Consider the following 21,617-nt stretch of genomic DNA (forward strand, 5'->3'; position numbering starts at 1 on the left):
TACATAATAAACATTTCTGGAGAGTCTGAATATATTTCACCATGAAAGTAAAATTAACCTAGAAACATGTTCATTGATGTATATTCAGCACAATCCCATTAAAAAAGAAAAATTACATTAAAGAAAAAAAAAAAGGGGTTTCTGAGGAAGCAGCCTGAAATGTCTTACTGGTGTTAAAGAGCAAGCATAAAATGGTAGCTTTTCAGGTTAGGTGGCTTTTTTGTCTGTATTGACAATTTTTGTTACATTGCTTTTGAGGAAAGAAGGACCTTTCTTTATTGACTTAATCTACTTGCTAATACATTTCTTTTTTCCCTTGCATCCTAGTCAAAATATCTTTAATTGAATTCTTTCTTCTTCTTCAAAATGATATTGACCATTCAAGCTGATAAAAATCTTTATCAGAGGAGTGCTTTATTACAAGTAATAGAATTTCTTACATTATCTACATTTATGGGTTTCAAATGTTAAAATAAGACAATAAATAGATAAGAACAGAATAAAAGAATAAACTCTAGAAAACTGTTAGAGAAACAAAAATGTTTTTGTATCTTGAATCATAAAAGGACGTTTTAAGCAGCAAAGTCAACAAGGACACATACAATGTTTTCAAGTAAATAAATATATTTACAGTTTTATTTTAATATCATGGTTTAAACCCAACATTTGATCATGCATATTGTATGTTACATAATAATTCAAATAATTTAAGAAATTTTATAGCATATTTCTAAATGTTACCATCATTAACCATGATTATTTCATTTCCTGTTTAAAAAATATAGGGAATTCAGTAAAACCTGCTTTCCTATCCTTAGCTCTATGGCTCTTCTGTTGTCCTGCACCACAACACTGAGACATCCTTTGGGTTCTGTCACTTATCCTCCCAATAAACTACAACACTCAAGAGTGCCTTGTTGCTACCCAGCCATTTGATAATTAAAGGGAGCTATTACAGAAAGGTAATAAACAAGGACACACAGAAATCAGGCAGTGATGCCAAGTCCAGGAGACAGGTGTTTTTTTTATGACACATTCAATAAACTTCCCTCAATATGAGGTCAATAGCCAAAAAACTTTCTTCACTTATTTAGAGATAGAAGTAAGTTTTTTTACTTTCTACAGTTAGAATAAGACTCTTCATGATTTACTTCGTTTGAAGACATACTGTTTTCATCTTTTGATCTCAGTGCAAGGGAAAAACAGAGGTAACTTAGTTCTTCGGTAAGACCTGTCACACTAGGATGGGAGAAACCAGAAGCACTGTTTTGAAACTTACTTAATGTGCATAGAATATGTGGTGAAATTAAACAGACTATAACCAGAGAGACAACTGACATGGATGAGAAGGTTGAACAAAAAATATGTCCTGCCAAGTGGAATATTACACTTCAGAATAGCTGCATATAGAGACAATTTAAAAATAAGTCTATTTTTGTTTTAAAAATACAATAAGGTAGGAATATGTTAGCTTAATCTACATCCATTAATATTTTATGCAATTGTGTACAAATGCGAAAAGTGTGAAATATCTGGAATGGAAAGATTTCTGTATTACATACTCCGAGAAATAGCTAACACATGAAATAATAGAAAACTGATTTCATATTTAGCATGTCAGATTTGTGATACATTTCTTATCAAATAATGATTTAACCTAGGTTGAAATATGTACTGGTTTAAATAAAACTTCAGTGCATGTAGGATTCCACAGGGCCTTGAAAAGAAGAAAACAAAAATAAACAAATGAATGACATCAAATTAATAAAATGAAAGGAAATTTTACTTAATATGAAGATGTAAAATGTTTAAACACAAATTAAAAAAACACAGACCAACATACCAACATAAGTCTATTCTACTTATGACTTTCTAAGTAAAAACTGCTATTAAAACTTAATAAAAATATTTACATTAGTAATGTTTCCAGGCTCCCAACTTCCAATTAAATACTTTACTACCAAAAGCAAGGTGAAGAGTGAAAACCAATTAGCAAAATTTTATTTCTCTGGTTTTGTAAGTGGAGTAAAAAAACAAGTTTTCCTCAACTTTTTATGTATTCTTCATTTCCAAAAAACTAAATGATTAATAGGTAAGTCCATCTGGCTCTCCTTTTTGTAAATCTCCTTTTTGTAAAGCTCCAAAAGAATTTTCAATCTGTTGCAATTATTATTATTTTGAAATCTCTATACTTTATTGCAGTTTTATGTGATAGGAAATTAAAACATTTCAAAATACTTCACCTTTAAAAAAAGGAACTCCTTGTCCAGGTAATGTGCATAAAAAGAAAGATAGGATCCAAGAAGTATAGAATATGGCAGCTGCCTCAAAGGCATGTAGAATTCGGTTGGAGAGATAGAAATGAATATAGAAAAGATGAGCCATACTACAAGACAGTAAGTTCTATGTCAATACATAGGAGCTATATATGTCAATATATAGAACTGATAACAATATCTAGTACTGACAACTAAAGGATAGGTTATGTAGGACCAGTAACTGCTGAAATTGTTCTATAGAAAGAGAGATCACTCCCAGTTTGAGTAGCCAAATCAAATGGGAGTGGAGTTGGGCCTAAAGAGAGAGATACGTTATAGGGGAGGAGCATTCTAAATAAAACAGTTAAAAACAAAACAAACGAACCAAAACACTGAACAACAACGGAGACAACAAACAGCAATTTGTGTTGGAGCAGCTTAAGTGGAATAAAACGTTTATGTTTGGGAACAGTTAGAGCTAAAATTGCATAAGTAGGGAAGGATGTAATTTTAGCAGCTATGACGCTGGTTTGAGGAATGTGGATTTTACCCTTTAAGCCTTAGTGAGCCATTAAGAGAGAGTTTTAAAGTAGAAATACAACACAGTGTAAGCTGTGTGTTTGTGTTTATTTCTTTTAGATTTATCTGTGGTGCATATATAGATTAGATATATAGATTAGAATGTATAGAAACTTTAAGTAGGAAGCCAAGACCAAAACTAATGTGAGTCAGTCCTAAAGCCGCAAGCAGTACTGGAAGGTAACTGTTCTTCATAATCTGATTTTTCCTGTTAAGAGGCTTGTTCCAGTTTTGTGAACAGCTGACCCATCACTCAGGTTACAGCTCAAAAACAACATTCTCAGGTCTTCCATGATGAGTCCTTTCTAGACACAAGTATTCCTATTTTACCTGACGTCATCTCTTAATCTCATCTTTCTGCTTATCTACCTCATGGCCCTCATCACTGTGTGAAATTCTCTTACCAATTTCTTCATTTCTAATTGATTTTCTGTCCTCATCCACTATAATACGAGGTTCACGAAGAAAGAAAACCTGTCTATTTCACTGCTACAATCTCAGTGCCTGAAATACCTTTCTTTACTTTTATTTAAAAAATGACTGTATAAATGAAAAAGAGTATAATATCTTGAGATGAAAGGAAACTCAGGGCTATACTTGTATGTTGTACACAGAAGCACATACATATTTGCCAACCAAACACGTTCTTTTTTAAAAAAAGCCTTCAGAATCATTAAGGCTAACAAACATTTAATAGATACTCAGTGTTTGGTTACCTGTTTCCCAAATGCTAGTTGAATGAATGTAAAAAGACAGAGGAAATAAATTTCAGAAATCTAGAATCTGTGTTCCCGTGTATTTTATGACTCCTGACATTCGTGTTTTTAATAAAGCTCTAATACAGATCCACCTTTTAATATTTTAAGAAGTGTCAGTAAAAATGAAGGGAATACTATAATAGATTGAATATGTTCAGAGACACAAATGTCATAAAGTATACGATCCTAACATTTCTCTTACTATGAAAGTTTATAATACTCTAATACTTGTCATGTAGTGAGGACAAAAAGCCCCAATATTTCTCTGTCCTTCTTAGCTAGTATAACACGAAGCAGGGGAGGGGAAATTACCAGGAAATATTAAAGCTCAACTAATGAGAATAAATGGTTCCCCTTAACTAGTCTGTAGAGACAACAGTAATTTGAAAAATAGGGTACTTTTTTATGATTAACCACTCTGGGGATATTGATATTGTAACGGCTTTACACCTTCATTGTTTCACTTATTAATATATAGTCTAGAGACTATTCCATTCCAGAACATTAAGGTTTCCTCTTTTTGCAGGGGGAGGGGGCTCTACAGCCCCCATTTTGTGAATGAGCCATTAGTACTAAACAGTCCCCTATTGGTGGAAATTGTGTTGTTTTCATCTTTACCTATTACAGATAATGCCCATAAAGGAAAACCTTATAGAAATGCTATTTGGTATCTAGGAATGTGTATGTTCTGGGTCAATTTCTAGAGATAGTATTGCTAGATGGAGAATAAAACCATGTACAATTTTGTTAGATTTTTCAAAATTTCTCTCGATACAAAATTGTAATAGCATATGACAATGCCATTCTTTAAAAGGAAAATTCTTGAGAAAAGTAAAAAATGTTTAAAAGGTCACATGATTGAATGATATTCAGTCATTTAAACTATGAAGTAAAAATGTATTAATATTACAGTACAATAATATCCATTTTAAATGCCCCAAATATGTAAACACATGTATGTTTATATACATGTAATATATTTATAGATATACTATAGATTCAGTGTTTGTATGTTTATTTTAACATAATAAAAATCAAAATGGAGGGAAAAACTTTTAAAAGAGTAGAAAGTAATATATACACTCACACCAAGTAATTTTTGTCTTATAGTGACAAAAGTCCCAATAGTGAGTCGTTACTGATGCTCCCTCAAAGAAGAAAAATTAATCCTTTCAGACTAAATTAGAGTTTGTAGCAACTTTCCCATAAATTAAGAAGACTTTTAAGTAGCATTTTTGGAGCAATATGATATATAATCTTATAATCTTAAAATTTGAAAAGCACTATTATTTCTAATTCTAGTCTTAGGCTAAAAAAAGAACAATTCATCAATTTTTAGGTTATACTTTTCTAATTCAAGAGAATACTGAAACTGTTTAGAGTATTTTTCTTTGTGAAAATTACTCTGTATTAGACTAACCCTTAGACAAATTTTCCTCTAGTTTGATGGAGTAAATCCAAATCTGTAAGTCCACTTATAAGCACAAAGCTCATAAAGTAATGACAAGTCTCAAGTAATTCTGATATGTAAAGAACTATGACTATTTAAGCACTCTGAATTGCAAATTACATTCTTTTTGGTATAAATTTTCTCCATAGTAATTCAGCTACATACATGTAAAATTCTAACCACCATCTTAAAAATGTGGCATCACATAAGAGTGTAATTTTCTGATATTCTTACTTTATAGAGCATGACATTAATGTTACATGTGGCTCTTTTTAAGGAAACTTTCTGTAACACATTATTCTGAAAATTCCAATTCCTTTGCCTATTTGGTATGAAGCCAAACATTTATGGAAGTTTTTTTTCTTTACCTCTCTACAGTTACTTATGTTATTAAAACACTTTACATCTTTATTTTGAAACACTAATAATCTAATATTTTAATGTTTTTTCCCTAAAATGATTACTACTTCTTTTATTGGCAGACGATATAAGCTAGTGAAGGCAAACAGAACTAGCCACCCCCAAATATGTCTCTTTGGAATGAAAATTACACTGAGTTAATTATTTTGAAGAAACTGCAGACACAGGAGAAGCTCTGAAAAGTGACTAAAGTTACCCTTTGTAAGAGATATTTACGTTTATAAGGGCAATCTCCATTTGTAAGAGAGTCTCCCTCTCTGTACCAGGCAGCGGAGGATGACTAAATCTCTAGAAACTCTTGTCAGTGGAGAAGGCACGGACTTAAATCTAACAACCTTACCCTTGTTTACTGTGTTTTTCCTGGTAACCTCCCATAACTGGCTTCCCCACTGCCCAACACCTTTCTTTTGCCTCTAGCTGGAGATGGTATTTAAAGCGTTGGCTTGGCCATTTCAGGGAGTTAATGTATACAGGAGATATACGTGGTATTACATTTTTGTTTTTCTCCTCTTAATGTGTTTCATTACAGTGGAGACTCAGTCAAGAACCTAGACAGAGAGCGGGAAAATTATTTTTCTACCACCACAGTTTGGAGACCCGTGATGGGGTTTGCTGAGGCACCATACTTGCTCTGGAGTCTGCAGATGGGATTCTGGAAAACTGGCAGAAGCTGGCTAAGCGTAATAATTCTTACCAAAGGCTGATCTCCTGGATCTGTCTCTATAGTGCCTGGTTCAGAAAGGAAGGTAAGCATTTCTTGTCCCTTCCTTTTCAAATTTAGATTAAAGGGAGAAAATACCTGCGTGAATTAGTTTCGTGGGTATAGCAACTTTGGTAAAGATTTTTTTTTATGAGTACTCTTGTTTTATATTGATCCACTTTCCTTCCGGAGAGATAGTAATTGTTTGCTTTTATCTCTGTCTTTTCTGTCATTTGTTATAAGGAGGAGAACCATAGCCTAGAGAGGTTTTCCTTCCATTTTATTCTGTGCCTTAAAAGCTTGGCCTTGTAACCAGTGAGAATATTCTCCCTGGGATCCACCCGTCAGAAGATGCACGTGTCGGCATGCATCTAGCAGACAGCCCAACAGCAGCATTCTCATCGTCCCCACCAGCTGCCAGGGGAGTTTGTCATAGGGGTCCCGGTCCATAGGGGGCCTTTGACATCTCAAATTTCATTGTCTCTTTTAATGCTGGAAAAGTCCCATTCTAGTAGCACCTGTCTGGTGTCACAGATTAGCGGGTATGTAACTGAATGCATCACATGTTCTCACGGAAAACCGGAGACACCATTTTCACTATACCATTCTTACCGCTTGTGACAATGAAGGTCTTTGCTTTCTTAGGCTAACTTTGGGAGTGGATTTTCAGGAGCTTGTGATGGCTGCCGCTTTTGTACACTCTTATGGGATGCCTCTTGCATCTATGGTTAAGCCATAAAAAGCCTTATTGGTTTGAGTTGCTATTGAGATATATAAGATCCTACTTGTCAATGGCCAGGTGATGAATCCTTTGAGTTGGAAAAACCTCTATACTTGAAAAATTTTTAGAGAGCTCTCATTCTAACAACTGTCTTTTTGGTACTATGGACAGACCAGATTGAAAAGAGGACACTAAGAATTGAAATGGCTTGCCTTACAGACCCCTTTGACAAGATGAAGTTACAAAGCCTCATTAACCACAACTTTCAGAAGATACTATCAAATTTAGAGGACAGTTAGAAAGATCAGTGGACATCCACAGTCACATTCACTGGAACCCTGATTGGTAGCTAAACGGTGTTCTTCCCACCCATGATTGTATTGTACTTATCAGATAAACCAGATGGCCTCTTGGGAAAACCCCCTCACAGAAGAAACAGATGACCAGAAATTCTCCCAGGCCCTCCTACAAATGATCAGGAAATGGATCAGCTGGAGGCTGATGTTCAGGTGCTGATTGAAACAATAGAAGAGGCTTTTTCCCCCTTAAGGTTAATTGGTCTAAGGTTGAATTGTACACTCAGGAAAAAAAAAAGGAGAGCATTGTAAAGCCTTTGTTGAATGCTTTATATAGATTTTTAAAAGGCATACTGCATTAAACCCTAAAGCTGCAGAATAGAGAGATCTTGATTTCCATCTTAGTTGGAAATCTTCTACCTGATAGGAAGCAAATTGAAAATAATGTAGTTGAATGGGCAGGTTAGTCCCTTGATATCATTTAGGCTACAACCAAATTCTTTGAGGAATTAGAAACAACTTTGTTTTTCAAATCTTTGCAAAACCAGAGTTGCAGCTCTAGAAGCAATTCAAAGTCCACCTATCCTTTTTACCCACGCCACCAAAGGTCCCCTATTCATCTCAAAATGCTTGCAAAAGATCAGGACATTGGAAACAGTACTATCCTGCACCTAAGAAAAATAAGGAAAGTTTAAATAGTAATTATTCCCGGCCTCCGATAATATGCAAATATACCCCAAAACTCAATTTTGGAGAAAATTTGGATACTTTCTGTGGTTTTGAAATGTAAATTTTCTACCCCATCTTAAAAATTTTCTACCCCTTCTTCTCTAGGACCTAAGAACCAATCCTTGAAATGTAAACTTTAGGGAGATGTTTCTCATCAAAAAGAGAAAAAAGGAGTTATTTGGAAAATGGGCAAATGAATAATTCCAAGTCTCTTCTTTCACAAATACTAGTAGGAAAAAGGAAAAAAGAATCTTTACCCATCTTAGTGGACAAACTTCCAGAAACACAATTTGGACCCAACTGTTCTCTTATAAACTAGTGAGTCTCTTATAAACTAGTCAGGTACTAATATTGTACCTGACTCATAGCTAAAATTTTAAAATGAAAGCTATAAGATATATATTTGTATCTGTATGTTTACACATGTCTATATATGTATGTTGTAGATGTGTGGTATTTTTCTACCTCCAGATGTTATTGCTAAAATTAATCTGTAAAAGAGCTCTATTTAATTGACTTAAAATAAGTGCTTTATAAATTAAGTATTCCTAAAACTCTCAGAAACATAGAAACTAATCCAATTAAAAAAAAACACAGAATCTTGGGTGATCTCCAGTAAATAAAGCTAGTTGAAGTTTGTTGGTTTAATTAAAATAGACATGTCTTCAGTGTCATTAAATATAATGCAGACATCCAACTCTCATTCTACTGTGGTTTACTAGTTAAAGAAAGTTCATATTACCTCTGTTAACAAAATTTGTAAACAAGAAAAATAGTTCAGGATGATGGCTGACTTTGTCAAATATCTCACAAAATTTTCATGAGTAGTTTAAACATAATTGTTGAGAACAAGTGATTTAAAAAGGATAAGAGTTTTTAGGTGAATGTTTCAGCAATAATTATGTATTATGGTACATCTATTTAAATAGTTTCCCAAATCCTTTTGGTAACTTCAATCCTTAGAATTTTGCTGAGTTAAGTGACAGAAATTTATCAAATATCTAGATTATTTCCAAATAAGATAAAATATTAAACATCAATTATTGAACATAAGCTTATCTACTTTTGGCTTCCTATTATAGAGGAACCAATTACATTTGGGTTTGTTAGTAAACATTTCTTGTGCCACGTCGAAAGATTTTACTATTAAAAGGAGCACATGCTTCCTAAATTATAAAATGTATTAATAATTTGCCAATATAAAGAAAACTGTAGTAACATACAGTTTATAATTGCTTACTTTTTAGTTTTCACTATAAAGTTCATAAGGGTTAAAAATTCTAATTAATGTGATTAAAACTAGTAGAAACAGTAAGGGAAACAACTGCAAGGAAAGTAAGATGTGTTTTTGGCTAAGCAAATGTATGAGGTATGAAATTCCTAGAAATCTGATCTATACTGGTAATAAAATAATTCTATTTATTATCTTAAAATGTATGTCAGACACATAAGCAAATTTCCTTGTCAATTGCATTGTTATGCACTCTCATCTGATCTTTAACAGTAGCTATTTTTAAGTATTTGTCATTTACAGACAGTTATTATTTCACTTTCATGCTTTTGCCAAAGTGCTTAATCTTCAAGGAAATTCATGAAAAGGACTCTAACAAGCACTCTAGAATACAAATTCCTGATAACTTTAAGATCATGAAACCCAACTAGGTAAGAATTACCAGAAATAATCCAAGAACTGGATTAATGAAGAGTGAGATTTAATAACATGGGAATGAATGAAGTGATGAGGATGAATATAATCTTTATGACTTTTTGTTTGAAACATTGCTGGTTCTTTAATGTTTTGTTTTTCTAGACTTAAGGAAACCTTTTTCTTTTCTCTTGACCTAAGTATGAATTAAAGCAATTTGGCAAAGTATGACTTTGTGAATAAAGATGAAACAATTACTTCTTCTCCCTAGCTGATCCCTCTATAATTCAGAAACTGTAAGTATTTTTATACTTATTTGCATAAATTCAATAAGACTCTGTTCTTATAACAGGACAAAACTGGAAACACTGGCTATATTGCCAAGGCTTTGACTGAAATGTCATATTTGAGAATGTGCCTAGAATCAGATGACCACGTAACTTTAAGAAACTAAGTTTGATTTTATGAAGCCAATAATGTCCCTTAGAAAAATAGCCTGGTACCTTGCTTACAGGGTTCCCAGCAACCTTCCCAGGTGAATAAGGAAGTTCAACTTTCTGGCAGGTACAGGAACCTCGAGATATTTTTATACCTTGAGAAGAGATATACATATATATAGGTTTTGCAGGCAAAGTCTGATGGCAACATTTTGGCTTGGCTTCCTAGCCTTGAGGCTTTTAAGGTTCAATCTGTGATTCTTTATGAAAGTTCTAGCAAAGCAGATTTAAAAAGAACCTGTACAATCACTATTCTTGCTGCACTTATGTAAATAATCAGGCCAAGTTTAATGAGACTAGACCTATTTTGCAAACGTTTTAGTCTTACTGTGATCGTCTTTGGTAAAAATGAGAGTGATTATAGAGGGACATGTTTTAGTAGCATAACTTTGTGGATATTAGATTCTAGTCCTATTATTTTTTTATTATTATTATTATTTTTTACCTGCAAACTGGAATGGAAACTTTCAGTTTCCTCAAATATCTTGCTACAACTCTTCAAACTCACTTCCAATTTTCTCCCACCCTTCTAACTTGGAATGGGTGAAAAGAAAAGCCCTTTCCTAAAGTTCTGCAAACTGAATGTGAACAACTTGATATAAACTTCAGAGAAATCACCACAACAGTTCATGTATAGACAATCTTCCATGTTTGTTGATACGTGGGACACTCCAAGTTTACCTAAACACCTGATAATATCAGAGACAATCAAACTGAAAAAGATGCTTTGAGCCTGACATATAGAAATCTTGTGCCTGGATTCAGATACTGAGTTATAGTTTGTTCTCATCATTAATCTTTATCTTTCTTTCTCTACAGAAATGCCTCTTACTAAGTACCTGATTGCAAGCACAGTATAGACCTAACCTTGGAAGCCCGTTTGCAAGACCACTTCTGAAATGAGACACAACAGTTTAACTAGACTGACCTATTCTCAGGACTAAGACACTGGTTCAGTGAAATAATGGATCAACTTATCAACTCAGCTTCTGAACTGTGGGACTTCTTGGGGAAGTTTTAAAGGCAGGACTTAAGGGGAGCAGAATCTGACACCCTAAAATATGTCTCTTTGGCATAAGGATCATCTTGAGCTGATTATTTCTAAGTAATTGCAGACACAGGAGAAGCTCTGAAAACTAAATAAAAGTTACCCTTTTGTAAGAGACATTAACATTTATAAGGGAAATCTCTACTTTTAAGGGTATCTCCCTCTCTATACCCAGAAGAGAGGATGATTAAATCTCTACAAACTTTTATAAATGGAGAAGGCACCAACTTAAATATGCCAAACAACCATACCCTGGTTTATTCTACTTTTTCTGATAACCTCTATAATTTGCCTCCCTACTGCCCAACATCTTTCTTTTGTCTTTAGCTGGAGATAGTATTTAAGAAGGTAGCTTGGGACATTTCGGGCATTAACCTAGTTTTCCTGTGTACCTCCCATCTATACCATATGTACACATGTTACTAAACATGTTTTTGTCTTGTTACTCTGTATTATAAGGGTGTCTCAGGCAAGAACCTAGAAGGGTAGAGGGAAAATAATTTTTCTTCCTCTATACAAGTATTCTCAAGTTCCAAAGTATGAGTTAAGTAGTTGAGAAACTTCTTGATAGAGAAAGACCATTATGAGTGCTAATGATCTTGACAGATATTATCCTATTTTGTGCTGCTGAAATCAAGTTACAAGTAGGAGATTGTCAGAGAACAGCGGATATCGTAAGAAAACTGAAGGGGGAAAAATGAAGTAATTTAATTAATTAAATCTGATAGCCTGATTAAACAAAGCCTCAACCATGACAAAATAGAAAAGCCATCAGTTGGTATAATGAAAAAAATAAAGTACTGTCACATCGTTATGCTAAGGCAAAAAATTGTCATCATTATCATTTCAATTTAGAATATATGGTTTTATGATTTCTGCATATTGAAAAAGTAATGTTTTTAGGGAGTCATTGTGACTATTACCTTTAAAAACATTTAAATATTAATTTATACAAAGTATAATATAATTGGATCAAATATACTCAGCCAATATTTGTATGAATCCAGTTTAATCATATTAAAATTCAAATAGCCATTTAAAACATATTAGTGTATAATTTGTTAATTCTTAGTATATACATACAAAAGTTTAAAAAAATTTGCATCGAATCCTACCTTCTATAATAAGTAAATAAAAGTAGATTATTTTTTATACCTATATCATGCAGGTGTTTCTCTGTGTGTATTGAGAGACTATGTGTTTTGGTGTATATATATATATTTATCTATATAAATATTTTGTATTTATATTGCAAAGATACATGTGTATATATATATTTAAAGAATAAATTTCCTTTTACAGATTTTCCTGATTGTAGACCACATTAAAGGAAACCATTGCTTTCCCTACGAATAATATAAATCTCCAAAGATTTACATTGAACAAGTACTTGAAGAAAGTCTTAGAGCTTAAATTAATACAAATTATGATTAGCTACAACTGCATAGTACATCATAAACAGATATTGAGAGATGCCCTTAGCGTATACATTGTGTTTTCTTCCTTCAGAAGGGACCCCCTATTATGCAATGCCACTTAGCACACTGGAAAATACTAAAATAACTTCTAAAGTTTTCTAAGGCAAATATTTGAAATTCTGAAGTTAGATTTCCTATAGAAATGGTAATCTATGGGATGGAAGTAGAAGTGAGTTGGGAGAAATTTTCTTTTCAACAAATATCTACTTTTCTTCTCTCCTATCAATGCTATCACAGAGTCAACATAATTTTAAGCAAATATGATCATCACTATTAGTAGATGAAAGGGAGCAAAATATACTAGCACAAAACATGCCTCTTTGGCAAATGGATTATCTTGAGCTGGTTATTTTTAAGAAACAGCAGGAGAAGCTCTAAAAAATTGAGAAGTTACCCTTTGTAAGAAGAATTCACATTTTTTAAGACAAACCTCCAATTGTAAGGGCATCTCTCTCTCGGTACCAGGAAGAGAATGACCCAATCTCTAGAAAATTCTATCAATGAAGAGGGCACCAACTTAAATCTGCACAACAACCATACCCTTGTTTACTGTGTTTTTCCTGGTAACCTCCCATTACTGCCCTCCCTACCCCCATTTTCTTTGTCTTCAGCTGGAGGTGGTATTTAAGGTGGTGGTCTGGGCCATATCAGGGAATTACTCTTTTCCTGGGTATGTCCCACTTATACAGGAAGTATACACGCTACTAAACTTCTGATTGTTTTCTACAGTTATTCTGTCTCTATTACCGTGGCGGGCAGACCTCAGCCAAGAAGGTTAGAGGGAAAGTTATTTTTCCTCCCCTACGTAATTTAAGCTATATAAAATATTTGTGGGTGTGCTCTTTTGCTTTGTTTTAATGAATATTTTTACAATTATGAGAATTTTCATAGTTAACACTAAGCCTTGCTATTTTCCCCATGAGAATTTCAACCACAAATTCACTTAAGGAAAGAATTATCAGTTCACTAACACCAATTCTATGTAGCCAGAAATGAATTAAAGACCTGGAGACATTCCAGGAATGATCTAGCTCCTACATAAAGATTCAGAATTTTAAAAGGAACCATTCAATGCAATACTGTTAAGGACAACTGCACGTTGTCACCCATGTTTTAAAATCACTGGTTGTCTATGCTGACTTGCATTTAATACGTCTTCTAAAAGGCACAAAGTAGTCACTGCAAAATATTTGTTAGATATAACAAAGAAATATAGAATAAAAATGTAGGATAGCAATATGTACTTCTGTATGATTTTTGTGAATAAAGTAAAACAATGCATACTGATTTGTTACTGATTTTATGATTATAAAATTATCATTAAAAAAAATTATCATTAGAGTCTTAATCTATTCATTTAATTTTCACCAAGTAATTACTGAGTGCTTTCTTTATTTGTTCACTGTTAGTAGCACACCTCTAATAAATGGGATGTGCCGATATACAATGAAGTGTAACTATACATTTAAAGTTTATAGATTCAGCTCTGCCTGGGCTGGAAGAAGAGTGGTACACAGAGAAGAGGCTGGAGAGAATGCATGCAAAAAAAGAAAGAAGAAAAGCAAATGTAATTTACATAGTATAGTCGATTCGACAGTTTTCTTCTCAGTGCCCCTAAGTTAATATAATCGAAAGAGGCTGAGCAGGCTGTTCCCTCAGGTGGTCTGGGCTCCCCTAATGTGAGTCTCTTGATGCACTGGGTCTGATTCTACGGTTTAATTGTCCAGAATGCATTTTTTTTTTTCATATTGCAGGGCCTCTAAATGAAGCAAACTATTCTTATTCTAGGCCTGCAGCCAAGATAACAGCAATTTGTTCTGACTGAGGGTCTTTGAGGAGTTGCAAGGAGCACATCACAAAAGGATTTCTGGCTAAAGGTGATTTTTCACCTCACCTCCTTCAAGTCTCACGTCTCACACCTCATCCTCAGACCTGCCCAGGTCACTCTATTTAAAATTTTTGGATCATAGCCCTGACCACATCCCTACATTCACAATTATCTTTTCCCTGTGTTATTTTTCTCTTTTACATTGCATTAGTAGCTTCTAACATACCATACACTTTACTTATTTATTATATTTTTTACTTTAAGTATAATAAAGTGCAAGCTCCCTGCGGGATTATTTGTTGTTTGGTTAAAGGATGTATCTCAAGTACCCAGAACAAGGCCTGGCTTCCAGTAAGCACTTAGTAATATTTGTTGAACGATGCATGTATGAATCTTCAAAAGTGATGCCCTTAGAATTTCACCAAAAGATAAGCTGATTCCTCCATTAAATATTAACAAGCACCTGTGGCAGTCGATGTTTCCAGTGTTTTTCATCAATGTTCCTATATGAAAGTTACCCTTAATGTAATAATGAAAAACTGTAGTTCAAAAGAAAATCTAGAATATATCATTCAGTTTTGAAATCTGATTTTTTTAACTTGTAAAAATTAACAGAAATACCTCAGATAAGTAAATATTAAAGAATGAAGCATATTGGGGAAAGGTACTCATCTACTAAACACTGGGGCACACTGATATTTGATCAGGATAAGCACTGAATTTAAGAAAGATGATAGCAACGAATGGATCCAAAATAGGTTTAAGAAACTACAGTTTATTAGCAGCTGGATGAGGGAGCCTAACTGATAGTTATTCAATTCTTAGCATTGGGCTTAACCCATAAGCTGACATAATGTGTTAGCATAACACAAAATATTCTCCTGCTCTAATAGTTAATAAAACAATTACAGTAAAAACTAATTACTTTTTTTCCTTACATGATGAACTATTTCATATTTGTTAGAACTCCCTGCACACTACTAACTGTGCCGGGAGGGATCCAAAATTAAATCTAAGAAAAATAGCATAAATTGAGAATACATAGCTGATTGTTTTGAGTTCTTCAAAGTGTGTATTCATAATGCAACTACTTAAGTAGAAAACTGCATTTACAAAGTAAATCCCACCATTTGGAAAATGCGTTAAAATATTTGGAGAACACACAGTGCTGTGAGCATACATTTCTAAACTGATTTATGCTTCACTCATACATGACAGACAAAATGTGTGATGTCACAATTCGGTTGATTTTAAATAGTCAAATGAAAACCATTAATGATATTGAGACTAACAGTGATTACTAGTATTTGATGAAATAGCTGGTAACTTTAAAACTCTTGAAGAAAATATGAACAAAGCATTCCTGGTTCAACGAAACACTTCTTTTTAAATATAAGTGTAAAACATATACTAATGAAAGGAAGATCTTCTTAAAACTTTAGTGCTTCTGCCTCTAAGAGTAATCTAGAGATCCTGTGACAGTTCTGAGTCAAGTTCAGGCACTAATTGAAAGGAAAATTTACACCCAAAGTCAATCAGCCACATTTCAAATGACAATCTTCTGTAGACCATCAAAAGGAAGTTAAAAAACTGTCCATAAACGTGTCAAATTAGTAAAACGATCTGAATTTTCTCACTGCCAGAATATAGCATTTTGGTTGTTCATGCTCAATTACTTTAACCAAAATGTTAGTTGCAGTAGTTCAAACTATAAAGTGTTTATAGGCAGCATATGTGCTTTGTTGAAGCATCTACTTATACAACTGATGTAATCAGAAGAATCTTGCCTACCTCTTAATGTAATCTTGTAATTGGCAACATTGCTACCTGACAAAATCTATTCATATTCTCTCCAGTTTTAATAACTCAAGTGACACAAGAAATTATTCTTTGATCTTTCAATAAACTAAGCCTGTGAAGACAGAGGAGGGTGAAAGAGGTTAAACTGGCATTGATTATTTAAGACACATTCATCATTTATTTAACAATCTCCCTCATCACAAGAACTATTGTGTTTACAGGCCCTTGCTGAGATACTCTGAATTTACTTTTTTTTTTTTTTTTGCGGTATGCGGGCCTCTCACTGTTGTGGCCTCTCCCATTGCGGTGCACAGGCTCCGGACGCGCAGGCTCAGTGGCCATGGCTCACGGGCCCAGCCGCTCCGCGGCATGTGGGATCTTCCCAGACCGGGGCACGAACCCGTGTCCCCTGCATCGGCAGGTGGACTCTCAACCACTGTGCCACCAGGGAAGCCCTGAATTTACTTTTAAATAATTCTTGCCATGTGCATTAGAAATCAGAACACACTGTACTCTAACATTAGTTTCAAGTCTCCTGATAAATCTGTTACAGGCTAGAAGTTGTTTATCGTACAAACCTTTGAACTTATTCACTGTAGTGGATATTTGGAAATTTCTTTTAATAGTTTTCATTATAATTAGTATCTTCTGGGGATTCTATTTCCTTTCTTAAGCAAAATGTGTAGTAACAGCTGTCTTCCCAAGGAAATTATATTAATAGATACTTGTAGTCCCTTATATACTGACATTCATATCAGTGAAACATGATCCATAATGATTTGTAAAGAACAATTTGTGGCGAATATTGAGTTTTAGAAAAAAAAATGAGAAAAAAACATCCATAATGTGCATGATTTCTACAAGATTTCTCATTTTTTCTGATAAATACTATTGCAAATTACAAATAAATATAGCGTACAGTTGGTATATATATATTTGTGAAAAATTAAAATGTCAAATTATATTTCCTGAGAAAATGTGAGCAAAATGTTAAAGTCAAAGGATAATGATTCTTATTGAATATAAGAACGTAAAAATTGAGTTATAAATAGATATTGAAAAGTATAGAAAATATATTCCAGTCATGAAAAAAGTTACACTATTGGTGAATAATATTCCAAATAGTCACACAATTTATCACATTTAAAATGCTTTACTTATTTCTATTTTGTTTATTTAAAGTATTTCCCTCCCCAGTTTTTTCAATACAAATTGCCCTAAAATCTATTACAACACTTACATCTGGTTACTGGCATAGGGTTCTAGATGCATATTTTTGGTAATTAATTTGCTGATTCTGATGATTGTCCTACAATATATCACCAGGAAGTATAAAGTATGAAATCTTTAGAACATATCATTCTATGTTAATGACTACCCAAATCATATCAGAAACTTGTACAAGGTGATCCTTTAAGGACTCACTACCAAAAAATTATTACTCTTTAACCAGTAAAATACATTAAGCTCTCACTGTCAGATATGAAAAGAAGCTATGAATGATGAAGAATTAACTATGATCATGGCTTTTTAAATTTTTATTTACATGTCTGGAGAACTAAATAGCATTGATATAAGAAATTTTGTAAAAACAAGAGAAGTATGGGTCATAGATATGCATTAAAATGCATAGGAAATTGCTAGTAGCTACAACTTAGCTACCTCCCCTATTGAATTATTGTGGTAAAATCCATTTGAACTTAATAAAAACCATTTATTTTAAAAAATATTAAACATTAATATCATTTAAATAACATATAGCACTGGTATTCAAGAAGTATTATAGTCAGAATATTGATATCTAGAATATTTGGGTATCTAGAATAAACATTAAATGAATGTAAGAGAATAACACAAAAGAAAAGCATAGCTTTTAATGTTTTTTTAAATTAAAAAATAATGTAAATATCTGAAAACAATTTTTTCTGGAATTGAAAACTTTGGTTTATATCCTCATAGAGACAGCTTTATGTTAAATATGTTAATATACTTTGAAAGGCAACACAATGGTAACATCATATTTATGTTATAAACACAAGGACATGCAGATAGACATACATTTTACCATTATACCCCTTCATCAAACTTAAAATCCTCTCTCTTCTAATACTTGTCAATAAAGTGGTAAAAATAATACATTTTTTTAAAAAAAGATTTCTCACAAATGTTAGATACAAGATACAGAAGATAATTCCCTTATGTTTCCATCAAAAGGAAATTTAAAGTCATGAACTTAGGCAACGTGAAAATTTCATTGCTTTATTTAAGATAGGTATTTGAATCAAAGTTGTCAAAAATCATTTAGTGTTAGTAGAAGCCATCTTGTATTAAAACATGTTTTATAATCCTATTTTGACAGTTCAACAAGTATTTCACACTGAGAACAAAATGCTAACTTTCAATTAAATTACTTTCTGCAACCTGCACCAAAGCCCAAGAGCTAAAATAGTATTGTAAATTTCTCTGCAAAGCTGTGTTTCCTTTTATGTGCCAGAATGTAAAAATGATATGCTTGTCCCTTAGTGATTGCAAACATAGTAACTTAATCAAACAGTTAATAAGTTAGTACTCTCTTCAAAATAAATTGTCCTAGTATTCTAATATGTCTCTTCCACATGTCTGCAAATTCACTAATTCAAAAGACTGTATTAGAGTTGTTGGTTTAAAGAAATTAATAAGACACTGGTACACTAGTCGGTGCCTGTAATTATCTGTTTCAGTCCCAGAAGGTATTTGGGGATTATTTAAGAGCAAAAGATGAATGGGGAACCACTAAATCCTATTCAATCAATGCATGGGCACAGCACCAGCAGAAGTAAATAAGCTGTGGAGGTCTGAATACCAATAAAAAAGATAAAAATGGTTTTATATAGCTACTTACATCATAGCCTAGAAGTTCAGTTTGTGTGGATTTATCTACTCTTGAAGCAAAAGCCTTCTGTAAATGCTGAACTTTGTCCTGCAAAAAAAAAAAAAAAAAAAAAGCAAAACCAAAAACACATTGTTGGTGAGTCATGTGCTTCTACACTAATATTCCCCACTAATTCAAATTTGGTTACTGTACAATTAATGATTCTTTGTGTGCATACTTCATTCTGGCGGTGCTTTACTTATCAGCTTAAACATTTAGAGCTTTAAATTTCAGGTCATAATGACTCCATCTTTGGCAGCTTTTCTTTTAGTATAGGAACCACTGAGTCAGGATCGTGGTTGAATGCTAGAGACATGATTTGCTTAAATGTGAGATCAAATGATTATACTGTTTTTGTTAGCTGTTGTGTTTTGTTCGATTTGGTAAATTAAATTGATAGGATTTTACTGATCTCTTTTCAGAGCATTTACATTTAAAATCCAAAACATTTTCAATAAATAATACCATCCAGTGTGTTCCATTTAGCATGTTTATATTTTTTTATCTTTATTTTTTTGCTTAATTGTCTCCTTCTGGAATCTACACATTTAGAAGTCTGTTGTTTAAGGGAACTGACATGACTCCAATCCTGTTATAACTAAGGGACATAACGCATGAAGGATGTCTGGGATTTCATAATTCAGATGCAAATGTACTAATTCTGATTAACTAATGTGACTGGGCCTCTGGCTGGGGTCCTCTTATTACTAAATGTATCACTTAAAAGGAGATCATGAGCATAATTGTTGTAATGTGTTCATTGTGTGTCTGGCACAGCTGGGAGTGCTATACTCACATGATCACATCTCATCTTGGGAGTTTTACTACTATTACCACCCATTTTGAAGGAGAACAATACAGTTTACAAAGTTTAAGTAACTTAAGTTTCCCAAGAAGTTCACGTGATTCCACTAGATTCTGTTTTTGCCTTATGTTGCTTTAAAGGAGAATTTGTTTCTCTTATTTGGTCAATAAAATAGTTGTATAATATTTTAATGATAAAAACTGATTTAACTCATCATTTAACTTCTTCCAGGGAGAGACAGTGGTCATCACAAACTTCACTACCAAAACTTGTTTCCTCTCTTCCTCTCCTCCCCTCTGCCACCCCTCCCTTCCCCTCTCCGTTCACCCTCTCTTTGCTTTAAATTCTTCCTGAGATATGCAAGTTATCCAAGCTGTTTATCAAAGTACATACATAATTTAGGTAAACATAATTTGACACTGAAATATATAAAATAAATATTTTCTGGACTATTAATGTCCCAACCTTCTAACTTCCCTATTACAAAACTTCTAGTGCTGCTATTCAGACAAAAATGAAAATGGAGATTAGATAACTCAAGAAGATATAATGTAAAAAGGGAAGGTTTTAATTGTTTGAAAAGGATAAGTGAAAATGTGGCCACATTTTCCAAAATAAATTTAAAACAAGACATAACAAGTTGTGTTTATTTAGACTTCTTTTGGAACTGGGAAGAGAGCAAAAAGGTAGTAGCAGGTAAAGGAACAGATAACATTTGCTCTCAGTGAATGGTTGTTTAGAAAAATTTTTGAAATGGGTTGGAGTCCTAAGTATTAGAAAAATAAGTTATAAATCTGTAGGTATATAAATGTTTGTATATGAATCAGAAACTACACTCTAATGCATACAGTGGGGAAGAATAGATAGCAAATACTCCCATTATGCTTTCCCCACATTTTTTTATTTTCAAGGGCTTCCACTCTGAAGATAGGAGTTGAAAAGGACTGGTAAACTCTGGTCCATTGGCTTGAGTTTTAAGACTAAGGAAATTTAAATCAAGATAAATGAAAAACTCGAAAAGCTTCATTAACCAAAAGCCTAATAAAAGCAAAACAAATAAACCCTAAATAAAGAATAGCTATCTTCAGAGGTTTTAAAAGAAAAAAGCACAGACATTTCTAATGAAAAATTCACTGCTACTCCCTTTTGCAGGCATTTCCACAACAAATATACCATATTTGAATTATTTATATTTGAATTCAAATATACCATATTTGAATTATAATTATTTATAATAATAAATAAAGTGTACAATTACTTGTGTACAAGTAATAATAAAGTGTACAATAATAATAAATAAAGTGTACAATTACTTGTATGCCATATTCAAATGTGGAGAGTAAATTAAATGTTTCCAATTGACTTAGGTACACAAAATTAAGAATTAAGTAATTCAGCTTAAGTTAATTTTATTTAGTAGGAAGAACATTTATGGAACTTTATGATAATTTCTATAACAGAGTTAAATAAAGACTATATAGTTGTTGGGAGATAAGTCTTAATGAGTCTTTTGAATTTCTGAAAGACAGATGGAAATATATGGATCGACAAATTTAATATATAATAACAAGAGTATTATAGATAACAAAATAGAAACTATACAACAAAAATAACTATTACTAGATGATGGAACTGCAGATAATTTTTATTTCTTATGTAAGAAATGAATATATACTAATTGCCTATATATATAT

General features: G+C 32.9%; 1 protein-coding gene across 8 annotated transcripts in view; it reads right to left on the reverse strand.

Annotated features, from left to right (window-relative positions):
- CCSER1 (coiled-coil serine rich protein 1) overlaps positions 1–21,617 on the reverse strand; it is a 1,273,261-nt gene that overhangs the window by 560,762 nt on the left and 690,882 nt on the right. For 5 of the 8 annotated variants that reach the window (XR_009564123.1, XM_030865664.2, XM_060299791.1 and 2 more), the window contains exon 9: positions 19,089–19,166. The exons of 2 other annotated variants lie outside the window; for them this stretch is intronic. Coding sequence is in view for 5 of the 6 variants with exons in the window: in XM_030865664.2 (XP_030721524.1) it covers positions 19,089–19,166 (78 nt within the window). In the remaining variant the exon portion in view is untranslated. Of the gene's footprint in view, positions 1–1,621; positions 1,718–19,088; positions 19,167–21,617 lie in introns of those variants that run through there. One more of the 8 variants, XM_030865666.2, reaches the window with a different exon arrangement.

The sequence above is a fragment of the Globicephala melas genome, chromosome 5 (assembly GCF_963455315.2).
Source record: "Globicephala melas chromosome 5, mGloMel1.2, whole genome shotgun sequence".
Classification (NCBI taxonomy): domain Eukaryota; kingdom Metazoa; phylum Chordata; class Mammalia; order Artiodactyla; family Delphinidae; genus Globicephala; species Globicephala melas.